This window comes from Onychostoma macrolepis, chromosome 07, assembly GCF_012432095.1.
Source record: "Onychostoma macrolepis isolate SWU-2019 chromosome 07, ASM1243209v1, whole genome shotgun sequence".
Lineage (NCBI taxonomy): Eukaryota > Metazoa > Chordata > Actinopteri > Cypriniformes > Cyprinidae > Onychostoma > Onychostoma macrolepis.
In genome coordinates, this window is record NC_081161.1 from 7,665,144 (window position 1) to 7,691,847 (window position 26,704).

General features: G+C 34.3%; 1 protein-coding gene across 1 annotated transcript in view; it reads left to right on the forward strand.

The window, feature by feature from the left end:
* galnt18b (UDP-N-acetyl-alpha-D-galactosamine:polypeptide N-acetylgalactosaminyltransferase 18b) overlaps nucleotides 1–26,704 on the forward strand; it is a 125,923-nt gene that overhangs the window by 87,403 nt on the left and 11,816 nt on the right. Inside the window, exons 8-10 of the mRNA XM_058781538.1 lie at nucleotides 6,449–6,586; nucleotides 7,890–7,985; nucleotides 20,206–20,370. Of these exons, the coding sequence (XP_058637521.1) occupies nucleotides 6,449–6,586; nucleotides 7,890–7,985; nucleotides 20,206–20,370 (399 nt within the window). The remainder of the gene's footprint in view (nucleotides 1–6,448; nucleotides 6,587–7,889; nucleotides 7,986–20,205; nucleotides 20,371–26,704) is intronic.

Genomic DNA, 26,704 nt, shown 5'->3' on the forward strand with positions numbered 1-26,704 from the left:
TGACAGTCACACGTTTGAAGGTGTACAACATGTGCTACAGTTTACTGTACATATAGAATATGGAAATTTCCATCATCTAATGTACTGGTACTGTACTGTAATGATACTGAATGTGTATAAAACCCATGTAGGTTATATTATTCGTTCAGCTCTCTCCTCTCTTCGTTGTTAGGATGCAGAGATTCTTATTGGTGTCATCAGTTTTGCTACCTAATGTTTAACTTATTCATTGTTAAACTTTTTGAGAAATGTGTCTGTGTTTTGAGAACTGAATTAATGATTTGGGAAAATGGACCAACTAAAATCAGTTATATTATGTTAACAATCGAGAAAACTGCAATACAAGGTTCTTACCTAACTCTGCTATTAGTTTTCGTGATCGGCATCTTCTTATTGATTTCATGTTATTGTTTCGTCCGATACGGCAGAAAGGCCTCTATATCCATGATGAAAGTGGAGCGATCGGTTGGAGAATTGGATCACCAAACAATTACGGCATGAATCTTAGACATATCCGGGCGGGATTAGATTTCTCAGAGGACTTCTGAATAAACCGAGAAGCAGTATCTGATTTACGAACAAATGCAAAAACAATTTGCTTTGTGTTTTCGACAAAAAAAAAAACGCTTCATAAGAGTCATTTGTTAATGAAGCCGACTACACTGGGCGCGCTGCGTGCGCGTGCAACCATCATGCACAGTTTAGTGAAAGACTTGTTTTTTTTTTTTTTGCCATTATTTTCCATTACGCTGTTATCGCCGTGGCTGAAAAGTAGCACATGAAGCACTGCTTACATTTATATTTTATTCTGTGATAATTCTGGGGTGGCAGGTGGGGTGGGATAGCTTTTTCTTAGGGTGGCAGTTGCCACCCCGTGCTACCCCGGTAGATCCGTCCCTGGAAACCATATAGTTAAGCTACTTTTTTTACCATGGTAATGAGGTGCTGTACTTTTGGTTATGTATAAAAGATGAGGCTGTTACAGTTTTCACAATGGTACTGTTAAAAGTACATCTGCATCCCAACTCGAGCTCCTGCTACTCTGAACTATGTTCTAATGGACATTTCTAAGAGACAAAACTTGTAATATTACTTGTTCAGTGCTATCAAATCAGGTGCTGGTGCCACTGCTCTCGAATGTTAGTCTGGAGCCCTGATAATATAAACTGTACTGTAAAATGTTACTGTAATTTGAAATTTTGTCTGTTTAATTGTAAATTAAATATATAGCTTTAGTAAACCATTTTTTATTTTATTTTTTTCAGTTTTACTATAACATTATTATACCATGCATAATTTTACCTTTTTTTGTTTAAAGAAGAAACCAAACCAATGTATAGTTGACATTTGAGGCTCAATGCTATAGAAAAGCAATAAAAGTTCAGGAAGAGTGTTTTCAGCCTTTTTTATTTATTTATATATATATATATATATATATATATTTTTATTTTTTTAATATATATATATATATATATATATAAAATATGGCATGCACCTTCAAACAATGGCATAAATCTGTTCAAAATAATCATTATTAATAATCACAATTACAATCTCAAGGGAATAATCGACAATTATGATTTTTGTCATAATTGTGCAACCCTACTACAGATAAAATATCGGTCTTTAAATGCAAGATATTTAATGTTTAATACCTGAAGTATGCTTGTAATACTTTAGCACAATCAAATAAGTTTAAGTATGTCTTATATAGTTGGACTTTAGCACTACTGAAGTGCATTAAGTACAAAATTATACTATAGTTGTTTTCAATTTAGCAGACTTTAAGTATACCAGTTTAGTATACAAAAAGTACAATTGCAATTAAAATTTTTATTAAGCACATAGATATGTAAATGTATTTGTAGTATACTTGGCATGAAATACATGTATTTCTAATAAATTTTAGTATATTTATTTTCACCAGGGTCATGGAAGAGTTGCCTCTTCTAATGCTTCTGTAAGATTTAAGGGGCAGTCACAGTGCACTTTTCATTCCATTGACTTCCATTCATATGCATGTGAATGTGGGAGATTTCACTACATTTGAAAGTTCAAGTTTGGTGATCTCTGCCATGTGAATCTGCATCGCTTGAAAATGTGACTGATACATCATGGTGCAACATCTTAGCTGAATTGAAAGAACACAAACTTTAAATCTGTTGCAGTGGAGTAGATTGCATTTTTTTCATTCTGGTTGTATTTGCTGGAAAAAAAAAAAGGTGTGACATAATATATGGCCATTGCAGTGTTTGTAAGAATTTCAAAGTCCACGTGACCATGGCTTTAGAAGGATATATCCACCTTATTTTTTTTCCGTAAGAGCTGGCATACATTTAATGTTTCTGACCTATAGTGTTATCCACATCTGGTTATTTTTAACTTGGAAAACTGCTTAATTCTACATTGAAGAATAAGGTGGATAGGGTTGTTCTGGTGACATTTGCGATATTCCACCATTAAGGAACAGTAAATGTGAATGTTCTGGAAAGTGCCTCATTGTTATGGCAGCACAAGTGCCGCTCATTCACAGACCCCAGCAGTCTCTGAGGCATAGATGTGTAAAAGTGAATGTGTGTAGGAGGGTGCAGATTTTATATGGCAGCATCAGTGGCTTGAATCTGATGTGGGTAGATACTGGCAACCAGTGTAGCGAGATAAAGGAGGTGTAAAGGGAGCCCTTTTGTGTTCACTGACGACCAGGTGTGCTGCAGCATTCTGGATCATTTTAGGGCTTTTTACTACATGCTGAATGGCCAGACAACAAGTTTAATTCCTTCTTTCCCCTTATATATCCTTATGAATGAATAATTCATGATATTTGTAAAAATTGAAGTACAATTTTTTATTAGGTATTTCAGTAGGTATTGCTGATAATACTATACAGAGTGCATCAAATTGGAGGTTAGTTAATCTCCTTACTTATGCTGCCTGTAAGAATATTTTTCTTAAATTAATCTCTGATAAATTGCCAACGGACTCAGAATGGCTTATGGTGATATTTGATTTTCTTTCATTGGAATATATTACCTACAGGTCAAAAGGGGAAATGGATATGTTTTATCAGACATGGAACCTATTTATGAACCTAAAATTGATATATAAGGATAAATATATATTTTATATATTTTTAATTTAAACTTTTTTAAACAACTTTTTTTTATTTATTTATGGTACATGTATCTAGTGTCAGAATGCACTTTTTGTGATCTGTAGTCATTGTTCTTTTGTTAAAATAAAGAATAAAAAAATGAGTGGTGGCCAAAATTTGATTTTTGAGATTTTTGTTTGCACTAGGAGTCTGACAACAGCCAGTGCATAACTTTTTTTCTAAAAGTCTGATATACCCTTATTTAGAAATACTTTCTTAAATTATGTCACAAGCATATTCATTTTTATTTTTTTTAGTTACAAAGTTAAAACAGGAAAAGGAGTGACCCATAAACACAATTATGCCCACAGTCAGTACTGTTCTTTCATACATAACTTTGAGTAATTGGAAAGTAAATCTGATTATAAAGACTGTAGAAAAGTGATTAGAATGCATAGAGAAATACAGTTGTTATTGTCTATTAAGCAGCCATTACCTCATTTATAGTTCTCCAGCCCTCAGCTCTGCTTTCAACCATATGTTACAGTGCACCATTTATTTAGGGAGCTTTGGCCCTGCTCGTGCATTTATCAGCGAGACAGCAATTAAGATCTGGTGAAAGCGGAAGGCGTCGTGAGATTGCAGCAGATTCCCAGACCCAAGCTGAATGTTGAGAGGAGGGAAAGGGAGAAAGGGAAGTGACTGTTGATGCAGGAACAAAGACATGACTCTATGTTCTGAGCAACATGAACTGAGATGTTCTTTGCTATTTCAGTTCCGGTGGTATGGAGCACAATGCTGCATTTTCATAAATCACCGCTATAATATATGGCAATTCAGCCTGATTCTACATCTCCAGTCTGATAATCTCTTCCTCCGTTGTGAAGACGAATGGTTGTGCTATATTATGATTATAGTCATGACTAAAGGTCCTTGGTACAACATGCAGTGAAAATATCATCAATTCTGTCATCATTTTATCACCCTAATGTCGTTCCAAACCTGTATGCGTTTATTTCTTCTACTGAGCACAAAAGAAGATAATTTGAAGAATGTTGATCGCCATATATTTTTTCCATACAATGGATGTCAATGGCAACTAAAACCAACATTTTAGTTGCCCACATTCTTCAAAATATCTTATTACATGCTGTATTTTTGAGTGGACAATCCCTTTGAAGAAACTGGCTTTTGTTAGTTAAATTACAAAAGACTGGAAATTATATTGAGGACATTGGAAAAACCTATAAATCGATTATAATTAAAACTTATTTTGTCTGAAACATCTTAATTTGAGAAAGAGAAAAATAATGTTTCTAAATGAAGTACCAGTTATCAGAAGTTAGAATAGCAACCAGGGACATTTCAAAATGGCAACATCTGCTCAAACCAAAATAATGCAATTATTTAAAATTACCCATACGTTCACTTAATTATGATAAAAGTTTTTATTGTAGCTAGTTGCCAAAGAAACATTTATCATTTTCATTTAGTTTAACTTGATAAACAATAGCAGATTCTGTATTTCTCAAACTGCATCAAAAGTTTGGAAAATGCAAAAAGCAAATATGCATAAAACAACTCTCCTCAAAATTTACAGACCTAATCTTGCAGTACATATTTAAAGTTGTTTACTGTCATTGTCTACATATTAGTCCTCACTGGTGTTCACATTAAATGATTATATTTCAATAGTTAAGCTTTGATTATGATTAACCCCTACCATCCAAAGTGAACAAATGCTTTTACTTTTTCTTAAAAACATCAAGTTCAGGTTTGATTTATAAATTAAAACCATAAATAGGGTATTTCGCCATGATTTACTGTACTCTATATGTGTGTGCTGCTGTTGCAATAGCTATGAAGATTGTAAGTTATGTTATCACTACATTAGTTCGCTACCCTTTCCAAAATGCTCCTCAGTCTCGACCTTAACATTTGTCTCACATATCAATAAGCTATTACTCTGACATGAAGACGATTTGAGAACTGTTCGACCTACAAGTAAAGCATACCGTTTAATGTACAGTAATATTATAACTCAGCTCAAGTGGAGGCAGCGCTAAGCCGTAGATGATGCGTTCATGTACTCCTGGGACGTTCGTACTTACGAGTTGACAAGTCGTTATTACGACGTCGGGTGCGTTCAAGTCACTTTGGTCGGAACAAGATGGCAATTTAACTTTTCTACATAAAATTCAACTATTTCTTTAAACTCTACATCTACATGAATGAATGAAGAAAGTGCATCAGTGTGTTTTTTATTTTTTCCTTTTTTATTTAATTTATGAAGGTGATGTAAACTGAATAATTATATATTCTATTATAATTATACAATAATATTGTGTGTAGGCTATGTAACTTATATAGTTTTATTGTACATTACAAAAAACTAATCATTTTATTCATTTCGACAACTTTACCGACGCTGCATATCTTTAGTCTTTGGCTGCGTCCATTGCATCCGACACGTTTTCTCACTGACACGCCCCCAAATCGGAAACTTGGGGCTTAAAATTTCGAGTTTCCCACTTGTAATAACGACTTTGTGGTGGTGTTCATGTGCGTTCAACTCGTAAATACGATGTATCCGACATGACATGAGTGTCAGCCTGTTTCAAGACGGAGAAACACCTCGCGTTTAGCCCGTCAGCTGCTTCAAAAATTCGAAATTAAGCTGAAATGAAGATTCAGTTGTTTATTTGCCCTGACTAAGTTCATGTAACATCTTAAAGACAATCCTTGTTAATTGTAGACCGTAGTTGTCGCTCAAACGTCTTTTAATCATATAAAGGTGTTTGTCCTTGAATGGTGCACTGCAAAAAATTATTTCCTACTTGAGTTTTTGTCTTGTTTCTAGTCCAAATATCCAAAAATTCTTAAATCAAGAAGCATTTTCTAGACGAGTAAAAATTTTATTGTTTTCAGAAAAAAAAAAAGTCAAAATTAAGTGAGTAAACAATCTTAACAAGATTATTTTGACTTTTGACTTATTTTTTTTCTGGGAAAAAAAAAATTATTTGATTTAAGAATTATTAGATATTTGGACTGGAAACAAGACAAAAAATGTAAGAAAAGCATTTTTAGCAGTGTGTAACATTTTCTCCCTATAAAGCACTTTGACTTGCCATTGTGTGTGAAATGTGCTATGTCAATTATGTGAATTAACTTGGCCTTAGTTTTAACACACCTGTGTATGTATGTGTGTGTGTGTGTGTGTGTGTTGTGGGGAGGGGAGGGCTGAACAATACAGGTTCAGAGCAGCTTGAGTGTGACAGGATTTTTATTCTTTGTGTAAACTGCCCCTTTATACTCATTGGTATCTCTACCTTTTTGTGTTTGTTCATGTATCATCAGGACTCAGGGATAGACATCGGTGACATTGCAGAAAGAAAAGCACTGAGGAAAAAACTGCAGTGTAAGACCTTCCGCTGGTACCTAGTGAACATTTACCCTGAGATGAGAATGTACACAGACACCATCGCATATGGAGTGGTGAGTATTTGTATCGAACCCAATGAAACGGAAGCAGTTTGCACATGAAAAGAGCAAATAAAGAGTTCAAATACTGTGCAAATAACTGTATATCTTGTCAGATAGACTCATTTCCCAGCAGTGCAGTGTTATCTGGAATCAGATTGTGTTGTAATAAAACCCTGCATGTCCAGTCAGAGCAGTGGCAGTTGCAAGACAGTTTCTCTCCACACGGCTAATGCTTTAACCGCGGCTCCTGTGAGTGCTGAATAAGCTACAGCTCATTGTGAATGCCCAGATATTGTACCATTGAGGCAGGATTTGAGAGCAGCGCTCGCCACGTGTGACACCCACTCGGCGTTCCGTCCAAGGCATCTGAAGAGGATTTTCCAATTTGCTTGACAAAACGATGCCTGCGCAACCCACCGCTAGCCGTTCGAAGCGCGACTCACCCGTACTGTTTTTATTAGCCATGCATGTCAAGTCCAAACAATTCACTCGCTTTTTATTTCCTACTAGACTAAATAATAATGCACTTGACTCAGTACTGATGCAGAAACAGGCTGTCTGGTTGAGGTGTTCATTCTGTTCTTGATTTCATCATATGTGTTTTCATAGGCGCAATTTAAAAGGAAGAAACTGTGGAAAATAGGTCAGCCTTATTGAAATGAATTCTGGGAGTAAAGGGCTCAGAAATAGCTCTCGCCCTCATTACTTTACTCTGAGTGACTGCATTTGATGAGCCTGTCAATCACGTTGGCTGGAAATTCAGCACGCGGTGATAAAAGGCACAGCAGTATTCAGCCGAATCCAACGGAAAATGCCAAAACGGAGATACGATCCATTGAAGTCTTCCGTTAAGAATTCTGTTGTCACTGATACGGCCGTGTGTTTAAACATTATTTTCATTAGATGTAACAGTTGCAATACGCTATGAAGCCTATGGCGAAAAATTGTTTTTGAGGCTCTGCTTGAAATTATTTTACTAATAGGCTCTTTATACTCTGGAGGTAAAATCAGGTAAACAGAAGTGCAACGAGTTCAAGTTGTACGTGGAAGGCGTGATAGTACGGCTCTTTTACTTCACCAAGGACTTTGGCTGGAATATCATTTAGATGATTCATGAGTATGCATACACTTATGAAAATGAATTTTATAATTAGAACCTGTAATTAGGAGGAGAATTGAACCGCATTACGATGCAAGTGAGAAACAGCCTTGAGGTTTATCTGCTGTATGCTGTATGTGAAAGAGAGGGCCGACAGCGAATAATGACATGCACTTGATTGTCCACTTAATTCTGATGATGCCATTTTTCTCTCAGCTGAGAAACTCTCTGAAGACTGACTTGTGTCTCGACCAAGGGCCAGACACTGACAACATTCCCATCCTTTACCTCTGTCACGGGATGACACCTCAGGTGAGTTGCCTTTCTCGCTCTGTTCACCTGCATCAGTGGAGTGACTGTGACATTGGTTCTCTTCTCTGTTGGTGTTTTATTAGGGCTGTCAGTTTAATACATTTAGTGTGCACTGAAAAAAAGTGCATATGCCTTGTCGTTACTCTAAAGAACATTTTATACTTGATCCAACTTAAAGGGTTAGTTCACCCAAAGATGAAAATTAGCCTGTTTTACTCACCCTCGAGGCATCCTATAGGTGTATATAACTTTCTTCTTTGAGACGAATCCAATTGGAATTATATTAAGAAACACCCACCCACTGCAATAACGCTTGGAATAGCCAGGACAATTTTGAATATATTCGTCTGAAAGAAGAAAATCATATACACCTGTAGGATCTCTCGAGGGTGAGTAAATTACAGGCTAATTTTAATTTTGGGGTGAAGTAACCCTTTAATTAATTAACTTTTCTGTCTTGCCATTGAGCTAAAGTAAAATATTTAGTTAATTTGAAGTAAAACTAAGTTTTGTTGGTGTAATTTAAACTATTTGCTTCAAATCAAATTACAATTTTGCGTTCTGTGAAAACCACATGACAGCATGCTTTGCTTGGGACTTAATGAGGAGAATAAAAATATGAAATTAAGCGTTATTTTATGTGTTTTTGAGCAAGATGAGAAAAGCGGGAGACTTGATAGTGTTTAGTAGTGTTAAATGTTCAGTTTTGTTGGAATTATTAGAACCATTTAAATTATACTATAGTTACCATTGTGGAGCAGAGTGGAGCATTTGTCTAGGCTGTGAACTGGTACAGTACATTTTATTACTGTTTTGCTCAAATAACATTTAACACTTTAGCATGCTATGTATGTACTATTTAACATGCTGTACTATTTGTTGGTAACTTGTTAGCTACTTTGGACAGTTCTATAATTCAGTTATATGCCAAAAAATGTCTGAAACAGAATGAATTCTGTCAGTGAACCACATAAAATTATTCTGAGGCTACTTAATTGGGTCACTTTTTTCAGTGTGCATAACTCTTTCCCCACCAAACACGGAATTTTCCAGGCTTCCATGTTTTCACTGTTATATGCTTGGGGGCGCTATTATGCATCTCCTGCATGAGTCTAGAATGTGCTGATCAAAAACACAGGCGAGGAAGACACAGAAATGAGCGATCTCGTATGTATGCATATGCATATGAAAAATAATGTGATCATCAACAATAAACATCGTCTAAATGAAAACTGCCTAATGTTACAGAGGGAATGTTGATCCAGGAAGTGGGTCAATTTAATGCCACATATATATGAAAATGAATAAAGTTTTGCAAAAGAAAAATAAAGTATTGAGCAAAAAAAAATTAAGTTTAGCAAACATGCTGACTTTCGAACCTGTTACGATCTGCATCTCCAGCTAATGACGCGGCTTCGCAGGGGGCATGCCCAGGCCCACTGAACACCCCCCAGTTTCTTGACTCCACCCCCCATGTCAAAACAGAGCCATGAAGCGAGACGCACAGAAAAGTGAAGCGCAAAGGGAAAACAGTATCGCAAGCTCATGCTTGACTGAAACGCAAAATAAATGGAGCGTTGCAAATTAATTAGTAGGTGTGAGCATGGAAAATATGTGTTGCAGAGATAAAATAGAATCAAAGTTCATAAACTTCTTTTACAACTGTTATTGATTTTTGCAATGAATTATATCTTAATTTTTGCTTGCAAAACTTTTTTTTTTTTTCTCAATACTTTATTTTTATTTTGTGATCTTTATTTTTGTTTGCAAAGCATTTTTTTATTTCCTCAATACTTTATTTTCCTTTTGAAAAAGATTATTTTGCAAAACTTTATTCTTTTGCATATATATGTGGCAATAAATTGACTCCATAGTAAAGGACTGTGCAAGCTTTGGGGGTCTGCATCTTTGCCTGGATCATCGTACTGAATATGATGGATATAATCCATCAGATATTTGCTAAAAATGTGCTTTTCTCAGCTTTTTGCTAAAAATTTTGCTTTTTTAAATGAAACCTGCGTACATTTCATGTTGATATTTTGAGGCTCCCTTCTTTATTTTGATATACATGCATGTTCAGATATTCATAAAAATATATTTTTATATATTTAATTTTTAGTTTTGACTTTAGACATTTGATTGTCAAACTTCATTTTTTTTCTTTCAGATGAGAAAAATTATTTTACTTGTTTTTCACATTTATTTAGATAAACATAATTTTTTTAAGCAGCTTTACAGAAAATGGTTTTAATGTATACTATCTTAAAGAAATAGTTCACCAAAAAATGAAAATTCTGTCATAATTTACTCACCCTCAAGTTTCTTTCTTCTTTTAAGAACAAAAGAAGATATTTTGAAGAATGTGGGTATCCAAGCACAGTATTTTTCTTAATACTATGCAAGTCAATGGCTACCATCAACTGTTTGGTTGCCAACATTATTCAAAATCATCATTTTCTTTTGTGTTCATTAAAAGAAAGAAACTCATACAGGTTTGAAACAACATGAGGGACATTAAATGATGACAGATTTTTCATTTTTGGGTGAACTATCCCTTAAGTCACATTCAGCAAATTAGAACTGGCCAGTAATATAGTTTACATTTTGGCTTTGTAGTATATGTCGCTTGTATGTACTGTATGTTGGATGGATAAACATACAATTTTATATATGGAGGTGCAGTTTAAATATTTGCAATGATATAGGGTAAACGTACCTATTAAGCTCACCAAAATCTACATTGAGACATTTTTAGTGCACAAGATATTGGTTTCAGTGCAAAAAGTTATGTTAAAAAATATATATTAATCTCTCACACAAAAATCTTTAATTTTATTTTAAATGACAAAAGCATTTCAATTAAGATACACATCATTAAATTAAAAAAGTCTGGCTGTGCTTAATGGATACATTTTTGTACCCTTTAAGCACATCCCTGTTCCCATTAAGCTCACATCATGTTTTATTAAAAATGCTTGTTTATTTTAAGGAAAATTTTTAAAGAATAATTGTAAAAATATATTTTTGAAGGTACAAAGTCAATCACAAAAAACCCAAAACACTAAAATCAAGCAACAAGGCATTCGATTTGATCAGTTATATATTCATAGTGAAGTGTCATTTAAGCACATTGCAACATCTATACTAGTCCACGTTCAGCTAAGTAACACACATTCAAAAATCAAATAAAACAAATCAATAAAACATTTAATTCATGGGGATGAACACAGAAACTAGCCTCATTATGAAACCTCTTGTTAAATGGATGTCAACTTATCTGTAGTCTCTTAAGGCTGGAATACACTACATGATTTTTGCCCCGATTTTCCACAGATTTACAGTCTGGAGAAGTTGATGCTAGCTGCCAAAGATCAGAGCCAGTCTGCAGATTGAGTTGACAGAATCCATAGAAAATCAATTAACTTAACTTAAAGTGACAACCATCAGTTAATATTTAAAGTCTATTTATGAAGTATTTATGTAGACATTCAATGTGGAAGAGCTTAAAGAGAGCACACTGAGCTTAATTGGAGCACCAACAATTTTTTTTAATACATTTAATGTAATATTTATTAAAATGACAGGGTTTGTGCTAAATAAATAGTCTGGGTCATGTATTAAGTTCATACATATTTTAATATAAACAACAATTATTAACAATATCTATGAAATTATACTTTTTCTTATTAATTTCACACTGAAGCTGTGTGATTTTCATAGTCGTGTACCCTTTAAGGTCACCTTAAAATAATGTGAAATCTTTAAAAATTACAGCACTGTAAAACGACAGACCAACAATAAACTGTCAATTTATAATATTATGGATGTAAAAGTACAAGTCAGTAATGCCTGTGAAGTAATATGTTAGCGTAGCACACAATCTTATACAGCTAGTCAGCTAACTGTGTTCTGTAGCATCTGCGCTGTGTTGCTAAAACTTTTGGATCTAATGTAATTATTTCCCACATCCAAGTTCCAGGTTATAATATGCAAAAGTCTGAACATTAATCTCTTAATTTTACAATAAGTAGTAAAAATTACACAAAATAAAAGCTTAAACGTCTAAAAAACGCACATTTAAAGGGCTGCTCTTTTGGTGAAAGTTTTTAGACAGCTTTCAAAATGGCCGCCAGACAGTGTGAACACATGGAGACTCATATTTCAGTGTGCAATTATCTGATTGACTTGAAATTATAGGAGGTATATAGTAACAAACATATCAATTGGTTAAGACATCAAGTAGGATAATAAATATTTTTTTTTTCTTTTTATAATCTGATCTCAAAAATGGAAGTGTGCTTAATGGGTACATGAGCTTAATAGGTACATTTACCCTAAACATTCATGCAGCTGGGATTTGCTATACACAGTAGTATAGTAGTTTGCTTTACAAGAGTGTAATGTATACAGGTAAAGATGGATGTACTATATGTACTATAATAAAAGTTAAATTTTTACCTTAATTGATTGCCATTTCATTAATTTGATGAAAGGTTTTAAATTTTGACAGCCCTAATTAATTTTTATTTGATCTATTTTGTTCTTTACGGTTAAAGACTTGGCTGGAGAACAGCACACTATAAAAAATAAAAAAAATAAAAAAGTTGAGCGAACTTAAAACCTTATTTTGTGGGAGATTCTCAAATTTGTGTTGTATAAACTTAAAATGACAAGTTGAGAAAACTCAAAAATCTGCTGAAGCTGGTTGCCTAAAAATTTTAAGTTGGCTCAACATTTTTTTTTTTTACAGTGTAGTGTAAAAGATTAACACAATAGACATTACGAAAAATAAGGGACAAATAATAAAAGTACAGATGTTCCGAGAAGGAATTTTGTCACCAAATCATTGCTTGTTTAAAATATTTGAGTGTAATGTTTTAGTTGAATGTATAAATCTATTTAAAAGCAGAAAAAAATCATTTTTGAAGAGCTCTAGAAGAAGGAACAGTGAATTCAATTCATTCTTAGGCACTGGTGCACAAAATATATCACCGATTTTGTTACAAATTTGTGAAATAGCTCTTTACTAGTCATGTTCCCACTTGTCGACACGCTGAGGAAGGCGGTGTTCTTTAATGTTCAGTAGAGTATGTTCTGCAAATCCCCTTTTTGTAGCTTCTTTCAGGAGACAATAATGTCGTTGACCAAGTAATCTCTCTTGGTCTTCGAAATGAACAAAATATTATGGTCAAATTAATAAAAGATAAGTTTGATAATGTAATATTTAGAGACAAAGGAAACTAAGAGGTTTCAGGTGTAATGTGGAAGGACCTGTAGTGCTCTCCTATCCTCAGAAAGAGTTAGAGAGCAGCACTCAAGCTGATGGCGCCACTCAAGATGGTAAAGGGCAGGAAAAGGGTGAACAATACGTCATAGAAGGTGCTGCAATACCTGGTCCAGCAGAGAAAGGGCTGATTGAGAAAGGTTATGGAAGCATGATGATTCCCAGAACATAACAAGCACTAAAGAAAGAGATTGGTTGCAGAAATATTAGCCTATAAAAAATTCACAGGTGAGAAATTAGTTTTTCAATGCTGATGAATTGTTAGGCTCACAAATCAGCAGGGAATTTTTAGCAGATGTAGTTTAGAACAGCTGAGATGTTTTCAACAGCTTACTAAAAAGGAAAGAGAAATGTTTTGTTTGACATTTTCATCTGGTTTGATCATTTTTATTAATTCTGTTTTCTGTTGAAACAGAGAGGAAAAATAATCTAGCAAATCCAGATAAACAGTTACGTGCCCAGACAACACATATAATTAAAGATCACAAAAATAGCTCATTTAATGTCTGTGTCTGAGATTAAATGGAGAGCAAATACGGTAGATCTTTTGCTTCTCAAGTATTTTAGAAATATCTGAGAAGAAATGAGGAATAACTGAGAAGTCTCTTGAGCTATATAGGAGCAACCTCATCAGTGAAAATGTTCTTCTTAGTGGTTATTACTTTATGTTGTCTGTACTATTAGTATTAAAACCTCATCCATGAAATAGTTTGAAGAAGTGAAATTGAACATTGCCTTTAAATGAGAAGCAAGCAGTCAGACACAATAGAGCGGCAGAAAGAGTGGGCTGGATGATAGTCATAAGTGTTTTTGTGCAGGGGTGGCTATTTGATTTTCCAGCGCTTTCTGCCAATATCTTTGAGACTCTGGGGGTAGTCGGAGGCGGCCTAAACATCACAGCAAAATATGGAAATATAACAATGGTGTTTATTAATGTCTGAGTGACAGTGTTACAGGAAATGTTGTTAATGCTTAGTGACGATGTTAACTGTACATAAAATTATATTGAAAACCACAAAATCACAAAAGGATTATACTGTATATATAAAAAATTAAATAAAATCATAGCTGAATTTGCATGGCTTTATTTGTTGGCAGTTCACAAGCATACACCCCCAAAAATATTTAGGCCTAAATTTAAGATTTATATATTTGAATTGCATAAAAAAGTTCCCTTCATTTGGATTATACAGTTTTAACATTACAACAATAAACGGTAACACTTTACAATAAGGTTCATTAGTTAACATTAGTTAACAACATTAGTAAACATGAACTAAGAATGAACAATACTTCTACTACAGCATTTATTAATCTTAGTTAATGTCAATTTCGGCATTTACTAATGCATTATTAAAATCACAAGTTGTGTTTGTTAACATTAGTTAATGCACTGTGAACCAACATGAATAAACAATGAACAACTGTATTTTCATTAACTAACATTAACAAAGATTAACTAAATAAATAGTGTAATAAATGCATTGTTCATTGTTTGTTCATGTTAGTTAATACATTAACTAATGTTAACAAATGACACCTTATTGTAAAGTGTTATCAAATAAACTTATGCATAAAAAATGGCTAGTAGTGGAAAAAGCAATATTAAATATATATATTAAATATATATGCACACACACACACACACACACACATATATATATATATATATATATATATATATACCTGGTTATTGTGTATTTAAAACACATTCAGTTTATTAGTACTGTTAATGGTGTTGATTTGAAACTGCAGGAACACTGATCTATAATATCATTTATAATATCTGAAATCTATATATAGAGCGAGATCTGTAGTGAATTATAATGGATGATTTTGAAAGTTATTTTGCATCATGTTGTAGTTTAATTTTAAACAGATCAGTTGATAGAGAAGTCTAAAATCACTCGACTTTCATGATGTTTTATGTATCACAAAATTTATTGTTTTTATACCATTTGTAAATAAGTAACATAAATTAATAATATTCATCATTTTGAAATCAGATGTAGTATTTGTGTTTATTGTTCACAATATAATTATTTTGTTTAGTCTACTTCTGTGTTATGTTTCCAACTTGAATGCGTGACAAGCTGTATCTTCTGATTTCCCAGATGCACACGAAGGCAGCATATGATTTGAAAATGACAAAGGCTTTAATTATCACCGTTAGAGCATGAATAACATGTTATCTAAATACATAACCTAGTCCATCAAAATGATGGATCATAATTATTTGTAGTGCAACTACAGTACCAACACACAATAGATGTGTAAAGGTGTTTACTTCATACTGACAACACAGTGGTTCACCATGAAGAGGTAATTTATGCTTTTTGCTATTAAAATTTTTAATGTGAGCACTGACCAATGTAGTCTTATTACAGCACTGTCAATGATTTAATTTTAGTTATAAATCCAGATTTACAATACAAGTGTGCATTTTGAAAAGCCGAGATTCTGTATATCTACAAGTTCAAAATATAACAAAACTAGAGGAAGAAGATCTGAAATTTTTACCAAGGTCAGGCAGGTTTATCTAAGAAGGAAACATAAAATCCATTTCAGGTTGAAAAGAAAATAGTGACAAATGCCAAGGGACTTTTAAAAAATAAAATAAAATATTTTTTATTAGTCTATGAAAGAAATCAAATTAGAAGTCTGAATTGCTGACAGAACATTGTATAGGATGAATAATAGCATATTGAACTTTGTTGACGTGTGGAATACGCTATTTGTGCTAGGCTGATGATTTATAGGCAATAATAGTCATATTTTTTTCTCTCTCAGTTTTCGTTCTGCTCTTGTCACATCCAGATTGGCTTAGTCTTACCTGTCAGAAGGCCCCTGTGGAGTTTATAATCAGGACTCAGCTCATAGCAGTGCTTTTGAGGGGGATTTCACAAAAATGTGTCCAAATCAGCATATTTCATCTTAAGGATACAAAATAAAATAGCTAAAGATACTTTTGATGCTAATGACAGAGATACGATGGCCCCTCAACAACAACAACAACTTATTTCCATATCTAACATCTCAGTGTTCTTTAGAAAACAGCATATGGTTCTCTCCAAATGTGTTACTTTCCTAACATTTGAAGTATGTGCAAAATGCAATGCAAGCAGACTTGTTTTTTCCTTCTGAACAGCAGGGATGGGTTTTTTTTTTTACAATGGAGCTCATACAAAAACAGGAAGTTCTTGGCAAATGTCTCAAACCTGTGCACACATGAACACAGTACTGAACATGTAAAATGTGGCGAGAGAGCTGTTCCCAAGGAGATTAGTTCAGACCCTTCGCTCCCTACGTTCTGAGAATAGCACACTGTTCGGGAAAGATTTGTGAAACAGCAGTGCTAGGTGACAGCTACTGCAACCTGCTGTCATTTTTGACACAGGCATTTGGTTTACAATTAACTGAAATAATAATTGAGATGAGATTATGAATATGGCTTCTGTGATTACTAGAATGTGAAATATGCATTGCATTTAGTTCTACTTCCTCTGACTCAAAATGTTATGCCAGTGTTTTTTTTTTGCAGAGGTGGAGCATTGTTATCACTTACAGACATACTCTGTTGAGTACATAAATAGCAAGAGGTATTTAACTTGCCTACACTATTAAAAAATAAAAGTTCTTTATTGGCACTGATGATTCCATGAAGAACCTTTAACATCAATGGAACCTTTCCATTGCACAAAAGGTTCTTTACAGTGGAAAAAGGTTCTTTATGTCATTAAAATAGTCTTTTAAGAACTTTTAAGAAGAAAAATCTAAATTCTTTTAAGAAGCGAGTCTCTAAACTATATGATAGTTTTTATTTCACATTCATAATAGAACACAAAAGATACTCAAAAAGATGGTACAGTGCCGTAGACACAAAAGATGTATTCTGCAGTGACAGTCAAGACCTCGGTCCAGACCAAGACAGGTTTATGTGATCATAAGAAGTCTCAAGACAACAAGATCAAGACTCCAAATATTCTGTGACAGCTGTATTTGATTATAAATTGAATGAACATCAAAACACCACACAAATATAAAAATATATAGACTATAAGTTCTGTTCATCAAAATTAATAAATTATGATTTTTACTGCAATAATGCAGCAGTTACATCTGACATGGTGGACTGAGAATGTGAGTTATCATTAAGACATGATGTGGTTAGTGTGGTTTCCCTTTGAGGTGCTTTTCTCTTAACAGTTACAACCAGCATGATAATTGCAATTTTTTTTTTTTTTTCAATAACTAAAGATTTGTGTAATACTGTAAGCCCAGGAACATGTACGATTTTAAGAAAGTGAAAATGTTCATTTTGTTTTCATGTTGACTTTTCCCCCTTTATGAGCAGGTTTATTTTAAATCAGTGAATCAGCACCATACCATTAACCTATTTTCTTTGTATCCAATTATTTTGACCTTTATATGAGTAGAATAATGTGTAGTACCACCCTTGGACTAGTCTAAAAGCCTGAAGTCTTGTTCTCAACCCAAATATCGTCAAAAGAGAGAGTTTTATGTTACAACACTTTGGTAATATTATCTTTTGAAACTAAAGCTTGCCAGAGGACTCTCTGAACTTTAAACAAGAGAAAATCCTTCAGGAGAAAAACGCACCTGCATTTCAATCCGCTGCTCAGTATTCTCTACAAACTTAAGGAGCAACAAATGGAGCGCTCCACACTTTTCTACAGCATTTTCGCTTCAGAGCTTCCATTATAATGACACATTTGAAGAATTCAGTCATGGGTGAATACTTTTTTATGCATGAGACAACAAGCAATGTTAAGTTTGTGACTTAAGTAGTGATTTGCCTCGGCCAGCGTGGCTCTGGAGAGACGAGCTGAGCCTGACATGTCTGCCAGATGTTCCTTAGCCCCTTGGCTGCTCCCCTTATGCTCACCTTCTCTCTACACACGTTCAGTCACACAGAAACATGCACTACACACACTAACGGCTTCCAAGCCTCTTCATCCTACATGTCATTGAAGGTTTGAGCTCCTGTAGGCCATCTGGAGTGACTGCCGGTGATTCTTCAGACAGATGCCACTGGTGTTTCTGGCTCACACATTGGCACATCTTCCATCACAGGAAATTACATCAACAACACAATTAACAGTGCTTCTTTTTGAATCTTTGACAGGTTTGGCATGCCCTCAATACACAATAGTCATTTCCTGTCAGATCAAATCCTGCAACCACCCAATTAGTTCACATTTCATGGCACTTTTAAAGTGAAATGCCCAGTGACTGCTGCTAAATGTTGAGATCAATTATCTCAGAAACAGTTATACGTGACTGTGGTAAGGTTTTTTTTTTTGGACGTATCACAGCAAACTGATATGGTAAACGGTGCCCCAATACTAAACTCTAACTGAAGGTGAGATAAAAACACATTTGTTTGAAGCATTTTAGCTTCTTTTTACAATTCTTTGAGGTCTTTGGTTAAGAGTCGTGATTTGTGTTTCACTGGACTCGTGCACAAGTTCTTCACATCACAAGTGAAATACTATACCAGGTGTGCTACCGAGCAAGTTTACTACAACAGAGGAACATACATATACAGCTGGTTATGTGATGCAAACATCAAAATATATTCGTTTACAAACCATGCATGGTAAAAGTGTTTAGAGGTCATAACACATAGTATTGTGCAAATAACTGTGCAAAAATAAGTCTTTATTTATTGACAATTTGCCCCGTTATTATAATTTGTGTTAAAAGTTGTTACTGTTTTACTGCTTTTAGTGTTCATTTTGACTGAAAACCACAAGGAAATGTATTTATAGGTATCTTTTGCAGTTTTCAGCCAAAGTGAACACCAGAGGCAGTAAAACAGTTTTGCAGAAATGTAGACAGAATCATGTATTTCCAATGCGCCTAGTTGCAAAAATAGCCTGTTTAAATCTAAGGGTCAGACAGACGGTGGAAGATGGTCATAAAAAATCATATTATGACTTTTTTGGCTGCATAGATCTGGACTAGCATTACAAGTGGACCACATGGAATACATACACTGATAAATATGTATGATATGACCCCTTTCAATACAATGCTAATAAAGGTGTGTTTTCTCTGCAAAAGTATAAACACTTTGGGTAGAGGCTAAATGTGACCATCTGTTCTAAAGTGTTAATGCACTGAGTTTCGGTATGAGTGTGTGTAATGCATTATGCTAGCTCTCACTTGTATATTATAAATAATACATTGCTTAGTCAACAAAGAGAATTATACTAGTATGGCAAAAAAAAGGCATCCTGTTACTTGAAGAGTGGAATAGGTTTATTAGCATATCCCCAAACATCATTCAATAATTGATTAACTTATTTAGAGGAGCCAGATGTGAAACATATAAAAAAAAATTAACATATCAAATAAATGCTTTGCAAATTGTGTCTGAAGTGAGAAAATGTGAATTATTAAAATTATGTGTACACTTATTAAAGAAAATAAAAACTGAAAAAATCTGTACACTTTGTCCTATAGTAGAGCACATAAAGATAACTCAGACATGTGACTCATATATGCAAGGTTTTAGGAAAAAATTATAATAGTTAATCATTTTTGCATGCACTGTATTTATTTATTTTTTTATCTCTTACTTATGAGTCATTCTTTATGTGCACTATTATTTCGTGTGCTGCCCTTTTTTCCTTGCTTCATAATATGTTTGAAAGCACTAAAATGTGCCCTCCATCTTGAGTTGATTTGAAATCACACCTTTAGCTTGTGTGTTTTCATGGTCTGCTGCATGGAGATGTCTCATAACATGAGATATAGACATTTATCGTATTGAACAGTTCAATTGCCTGTCCTTGTAATTTTCCGCAGTAGCTTATAAACGTAAAGTGACTATTTGCTGCCAGACTTGCTCTCTTTCACAAGCTTACTCTGAAGACTGGTTTTATTCATGAGTCTGCTCTGTCATTGCAGAATGTATACTACACCAGCACTCAGCAGTTATTCGTGGGCGTCTTGAGCCCCACCATTGACGATGATGACAACAAGTGCCTGGTGGATGTGAACGGCCGGCCACGGCTCATTGAGTGCAGCTATGCTGTGGCTAAACGCATGAAGCTCCACTGGCGTTTTACTCAGGTAATACACACCTGCTGCACAGCCTGCACTCACATATACAACAAGTTTCTTACTCCCAAGGTGTTAAATACTGACACTTTCATATTTTCAATTTTTATATTTTCATGAAATTAATAATTCATCCAAAAAAATGTTTTTTGCTGAAAATGTATTCACCCTCAGGTGAATACATACCCAGCCTAGATGTAAATTAGTTTGTTTCTTTATCAAAACAGATTTGGAAATTTAGCATTATATCACTTGCTCACCAATGGATCCTCTGCAGTGAATGGGTGCCGTCAGAATGAGAGTCCAAACAGCTGATAAAAACATCACTATAGTCCACACGACTCCAGTCTATCAGTTAACATCTTATGAAGTAAAAAGATGTGTTTTTGTAATAAACAATTTATCATTAAGGTGCTTTTAGCCTCAAACCATTGCTCCCAGCTAAAACATGAGTTCTCTATCTATAATGTTGCCTTTTCCAGTGAAAAGGTCATCTTGTCTGAATAAGGAAATTATATATCCACAGATTTGCACTGCAAATACAAGCAAAGACAATCTAAAACAGTTTTAAACAAATATGTCAGTGATGACATTTGTTTTGATGTGAGAGGACAACAGAGATTGGATTTTTTTAACTGGAGGTAGCATTATTATAGATTATGGACCAATATTTTGGCCAGCAGTGACGGTATAAAGCAGGGGCAAGGCCAGAAATGTTTAAGTGGGTGGGCCTACATAAAACTGGGTGGGCAAGGTGTAGCGTATGAAAACTGCATATCTAAAAAGCGTCTGGTTTTATTTGGGATATCCAATATATACTTTTTAAAGACTGATTGAGGTTTGTTTCACTATTTTCAAAGTAACCTTTCAAATTCAACACTATATTCAAACATGCGCGTCCTCACATCGTTAACATAATCATGGGTGGGACTAACAGAAACTGACCAATCATCATTTTGACAAGCGTATGGTATGCACCTATAGGAAGGGGGGAAATTAGGAAACTGCCTCAAATTAACCATGAAAACTCGCGTTAAATATATTTTAAAGTACATGTATGAAGTTATAGTGAAAGTATTATTATTATCGTTTAATAAATAACATTCATCTAGAAAATTACCAGCTTCTCACTGGGTGGGACCCACTCGTAGCTTTGCCACTGGTATAAAGTTAAAATGCCACAATGATGGATTTGTTTCTTACACACATGCAACTTTTAACTTCATAAGACATTCATTGATGAACTGGAGTGGTGTGGATTACTTGTGGATTATTATGATGTTTTTATCGACTGTTTGGACTCTCATTCTGACGGCACCCATTCACTGCAGAGGATTCATTGGAGAGCAAGTGATGTAACGCTAAATTTCTTCAAATCCTGTTTTAATGAAGAAACAAACTCATCTACATCTTGGATGCACTGAGGGTGAGTTTAATTAATTTTTTTGGATGAACTATTCCTTTAATTTCTCACAATATCCTGCTTATAAATCCAAATGATTAGCTGTAGAGTATATAGCTGTATGTAATTGAAAAAGTAGCAGTGATACTTTGGGATATCGGTTTTAAGTAAGGCTTTACGGTTGCTGTTTTAAGCTGATGTTTTTGTACTTCTGCTCCACTGGGGTGTCATGTTTTGTCAGGGACAGTGTAGTGCCTTGAGCGTGGATTGAAGTTTAAGAGTAAATGCTGTGATGAAAGTTGATGTTGATAAAGTTCATGTTTTAGTCATCCAACTAAAAAAGAAAACGCTAACAAAACACAACACTTCAACAGAGCAGAGCTCCTTGAGAAGACAACAGATTAAAATATTAATCACTGCAAACTAATTAATATTGTTGAATCCAAATTAAAAATTAATTTTGATGCCTTTTGCATCAGTGTAATAAAGGCAAAGGTTTCTCACAAACCTGCGTGACTCTAAAGACGCTAAGGGGCACGTCTACATTTTGACATTCAGAGCTCTTTGCCCTAGTACTGTGTTTGGTACCTCAGGAATGAGAACAGTTTGTAATACAAGGGAAAAGACTGTAAATAAGACACAAAAGTAAAACAAAAGATTTATTTGAAAAAGTCTTTTCGGATGAGTATTTGATCATTAGTTCTCTTCTAATTAGAGCAACAAAGGTCAGATGGAGTCATACATTCCTCAGCTCCTTTCAAATGTAAAGCATAAACGCATAATCAACTCTATTATTTCCCAAAATTCACGTTCATATAATGAAAATAAGTTATGAGAGGGTAATGGTAAACAGGCTTGATTTGCTCTTTGGTTGCCGGATAAGGAAATTAGCTGATTAAATACACCCTTAAAGTCATGTTTTCAAAACCTCCCAAACAAAATAAGTGGCACATCAGACTAAGGGGCTCTTCTGAGATCCAGAGACAAAGGACTTTCATATTTTATAATATGACAGATGCTATTTTTATAACTTAATGCAATGCCTTTGCACTTATGTAGGTAAGAAGCAGGGTTATTACTGCTAAAACTAAAAAAAATATTTTTTAAAAAGCTGAAATAAAATATAAATAAATGGCATGGTGGAAATAAATAAAAACTGAAACAGAACAAAACCTAAAATTGAAATAAAAATAGAAATATTTTACCTAAATATTTTAAAATGACAGCAATATAAAATTAAATCTACTTCAGCATGTTTATGAAAACTATAATAATATAATAATGCTAAAATGACACTGGTAAGAAGGCAGCAAGGTACATCCAAATCTGGATCTACCAGGAAAAACGCATTGTAGACAACAAATATTTACTCCATTATCTCTAAAGCTCATTTGAATTTGTTCAAGATCATTAGACATGATGTTATGGTGCCTTGGAAGCCTGTCTGAAAGCTGTTTACTTAAGAGGTACTTTCATACAGAGATGCTGTCTGTTTAGTCATTGATTGACAAGGCAGCGAGGCAGCAAGGCAGCTGCCTGAGGTTTCAGACACAGTCATCATCTTCCAGTCACAGCTGAAGGGCTCCCCTTTAGACATTGCTATATTCATAATATAGCACAGTTTCTTGTTAAACATTGTATATTATATTTTAACATAAGCAGTTACCAAAACTGAGTCATCTAGAAGTTTACACTGGATGATTTTTCTCTTTTTATGACTAGTCCCACAAAGTTCTGGAATGTTCCAGAAAGCACTAGAAGATTACAGAATATTCCAAAATGTTACAGAAACTTCTAGAATGTTCCATCCTTGCAAAAGCAAAATACCTTTTAAGGCGAGACACTGCAGGTGAATAGGGTAAAATAATAATAACAATAATATAATAATAGTTATCGCCTTACTTACCCAATTGACCTATCGGTAAGCCCCGCCCCCCTTAGTTACTGTTGCTCCCTCAGACAAACAAACGGAGTTGCTCACTATCTTTCAATGACAGCTGCAGTGTGAAAACCTTGTCCCACGATGTTTTTGCACAATTTTGGACACAGAAGGCCACCAAATGGGAATGAAATATTCCATGGAGGGATTTATAAAATATTTTAAAATAAATACGGTGGGTAACTCGAAGCAAGGGTTTACAGATCACAATGTAAGCGGGAGAAGTCTCATATTACGGTCGGTCATCACGATCGCGGATGACAACATGCAGGAGCAACACTGTTCATGTATCGCAGGGTACGATTAAATTAATGTACATTTAACCAGTTTAACATGGAGAGGCACTGAAATGTAGACCTTCGTTTATTTGTTTTTGACCTACACTATACAAGATGCGAAAACAATTTAGGTTGTACATTAGCATGGACTCACTAACTTTAATGTTAGCTAGTTTTAGCCAGAGATACCTTGCTAAAGCACAAGATAACATTAACTTCTGCTTGAGCAGATGAAAACTGTAACTTAATGAGTGTATGACAACCAGAAAATTAACGTTTTTGTCTTCATTTGTATTGGGGTGAATACTTAGGGACATTTTGCTCTGTTTTGTTTGGATTCAGGAAATGTAATAAAATAAATGATATTGCCCCTCCTCTCAGGATACCTGGAATCAGTGTTACAAGTACCCCAGGTACATAGTTTTTCCATTTTTGAAGCATAAACCCCATAAAACCGATGCGAGCTTCGGATCTTCCCATGTTTCTCTGTGGCGCTGAAACCTAAAGATGTCCGAGTTCCGCTCCCCGCGCAGCTGATACTCGACTGCCATTGGCTAGTCTGCGTTCGAGGGGAAGGGCTTACCGATAGGTCAATTGATTGATTGATAATTGCAAATATTTTTTGTATTACAAGTTTTGTAAAATGTTATGTTTAAATATGCAAATAAGGCATTATATAATGAAATATGTGCTAATTTGCATAAATTTCTAGTACAAAAATCTGAACACTGGAAGTTTGTTGGAAAATTGTTTTGAAATATTAGAGTGAAATGTTTTTAAAGAGGGAATTTTGAGTATCTCATTTTTGTCACTTCATAATTCAGAAAAATACTTAGAACAGACAGAAAACAATTATGCACTTCAGTAACACTTACACACATCAAACTTTACACTTTTATTCCTGTCTATATCCTGAAGGTTTTTACAGACGGATTTGTTCATATATAATTTGCTTGATTAATGATTTTTTTTCCCTCCTATACTGAGCCATGCTGTAAATTGTGTCTCTTGGATGTTTTAGTCTGAGAAAAAACAAACAAAAAAAAACACACTTTATGAAAAATCAAAAATCACAAAATCTCAAAATTGACAGGTGCATGCAAAAACAGTGTCTCCCCTTAAAAAAACATGCAAGTTTGTACAAAAGCATATCTGTATTAAAACAAGTCATAATAAGCACCACATGATTATAGAAGAACCATAAAAAAGTGAAACCAATTTTTGTCACATAGTGTTATAAAATCTTTAATGTTATCCATTTACAGTCAATTCTTTCATTTCTACTCTTGAAATAAGCTTTTCTTCTTGTTTATTTAATGTAGAAAAAGCACACTCAAATTTGATTTTACTCATTTAAATAATTGTAATTGTTGTGTTTTACAGTTTTAATATAGCTTAAAAAAACTGTTTTCTTTAATAACCATGTGGGTGAGACTAGAAATAAAACGGTTGATATATTACTTTTAATAATACTAATTTGTATGTGAGCATCTGTTTATTGGAGTTATTTTTGTTCTTTATAAGACAGATGATGATGTTACTCATTGAAATGTGTGTCGGTTACTCTCATTAATTAGTTTCTGTTTTATCGCTTGCCATTTGTAACTTCTTTCTCCAATTATGAAATATCTCTGCTGCCTCCCTAACTGCCTTTTGTGTTTTGTATGTATCTCACATACAGCTGTGGCTGAAGGCAATGCTCTAGTTTAATCTCAGTCTCACACTCACATGCACACATTATCACTAAAATAGACTGGATCAATATTAAATGCCCATGTTGGTTTACTTCTTAGACATGATGTGCGAGAACAAGGCCATTCGTATAGCCAACTGACCAATTCTTTATAGTGAATTGATGAGTATGTGAGGGATCCTTCATGTCGACATCAGCCAGCGATGCACAACAGTTCATGTGATGGGCTGATTTAGTGCTGCCCTTCATATTTACCCTATGCCCACAGCTGGATGCACACCGTCACGTTAGATTTCCCATGCTTGAATGAATCACTTTAAAGACTTTGGAAACCTGTAACCTTTAACACACTTCTTATGCATCATTATGAGTGGAACATTTGTGCCCTAGGCAGCTTTAGCAGACATACTAAGAAAAGTGTCACATGCGCATGACAAATTAGGGTGAAATTAGGATAAAATGATGAACTCTTTTCAGAGAACAAACTATGAACAAAAAAACGATACAAACTTCAAATTGTTTTGTTCTGATTATGTTAGTTTCAAAGAAAAACCTTGGCTTAGAGTCTTTCCATGTCATTGAGGTGTTTTTGTTCTCGTTGCATTTGTCAAGAAAAAATGCGTGAGCTTAATTTTTAAAAACAATGAAGTAACCTTCGGATGTTGAAATAACCCTCAGAAGTAACCCTTAATGATGAAACAACCCTCAGTTCCTCAATAGGTTTGATGATTCAAGCTCAAAGTTGAGCATAATTCTTTGAAATCAATGACTTCCAGAACTTTCAGCTGCTCAACAACTGTCAGCAGTATCAATAAACTGACAGTGAGCCACGTTACTTACTACGGTTCGAGGCTTCTTGCCAAGATTTATGAATTATTCTGAGTCTTGCAAATTTTTAATCAAAAGTATGGGGACTTTAAAGATTGTCATGTCAGAAGAGTTACACTAAAATTGCATGCCAGGGTTTTTTGCCTGGTTTTATCTTTGCCTTACAGGTGTTCATTGTGTTTTAAAACAATATCATTGGACAAAAT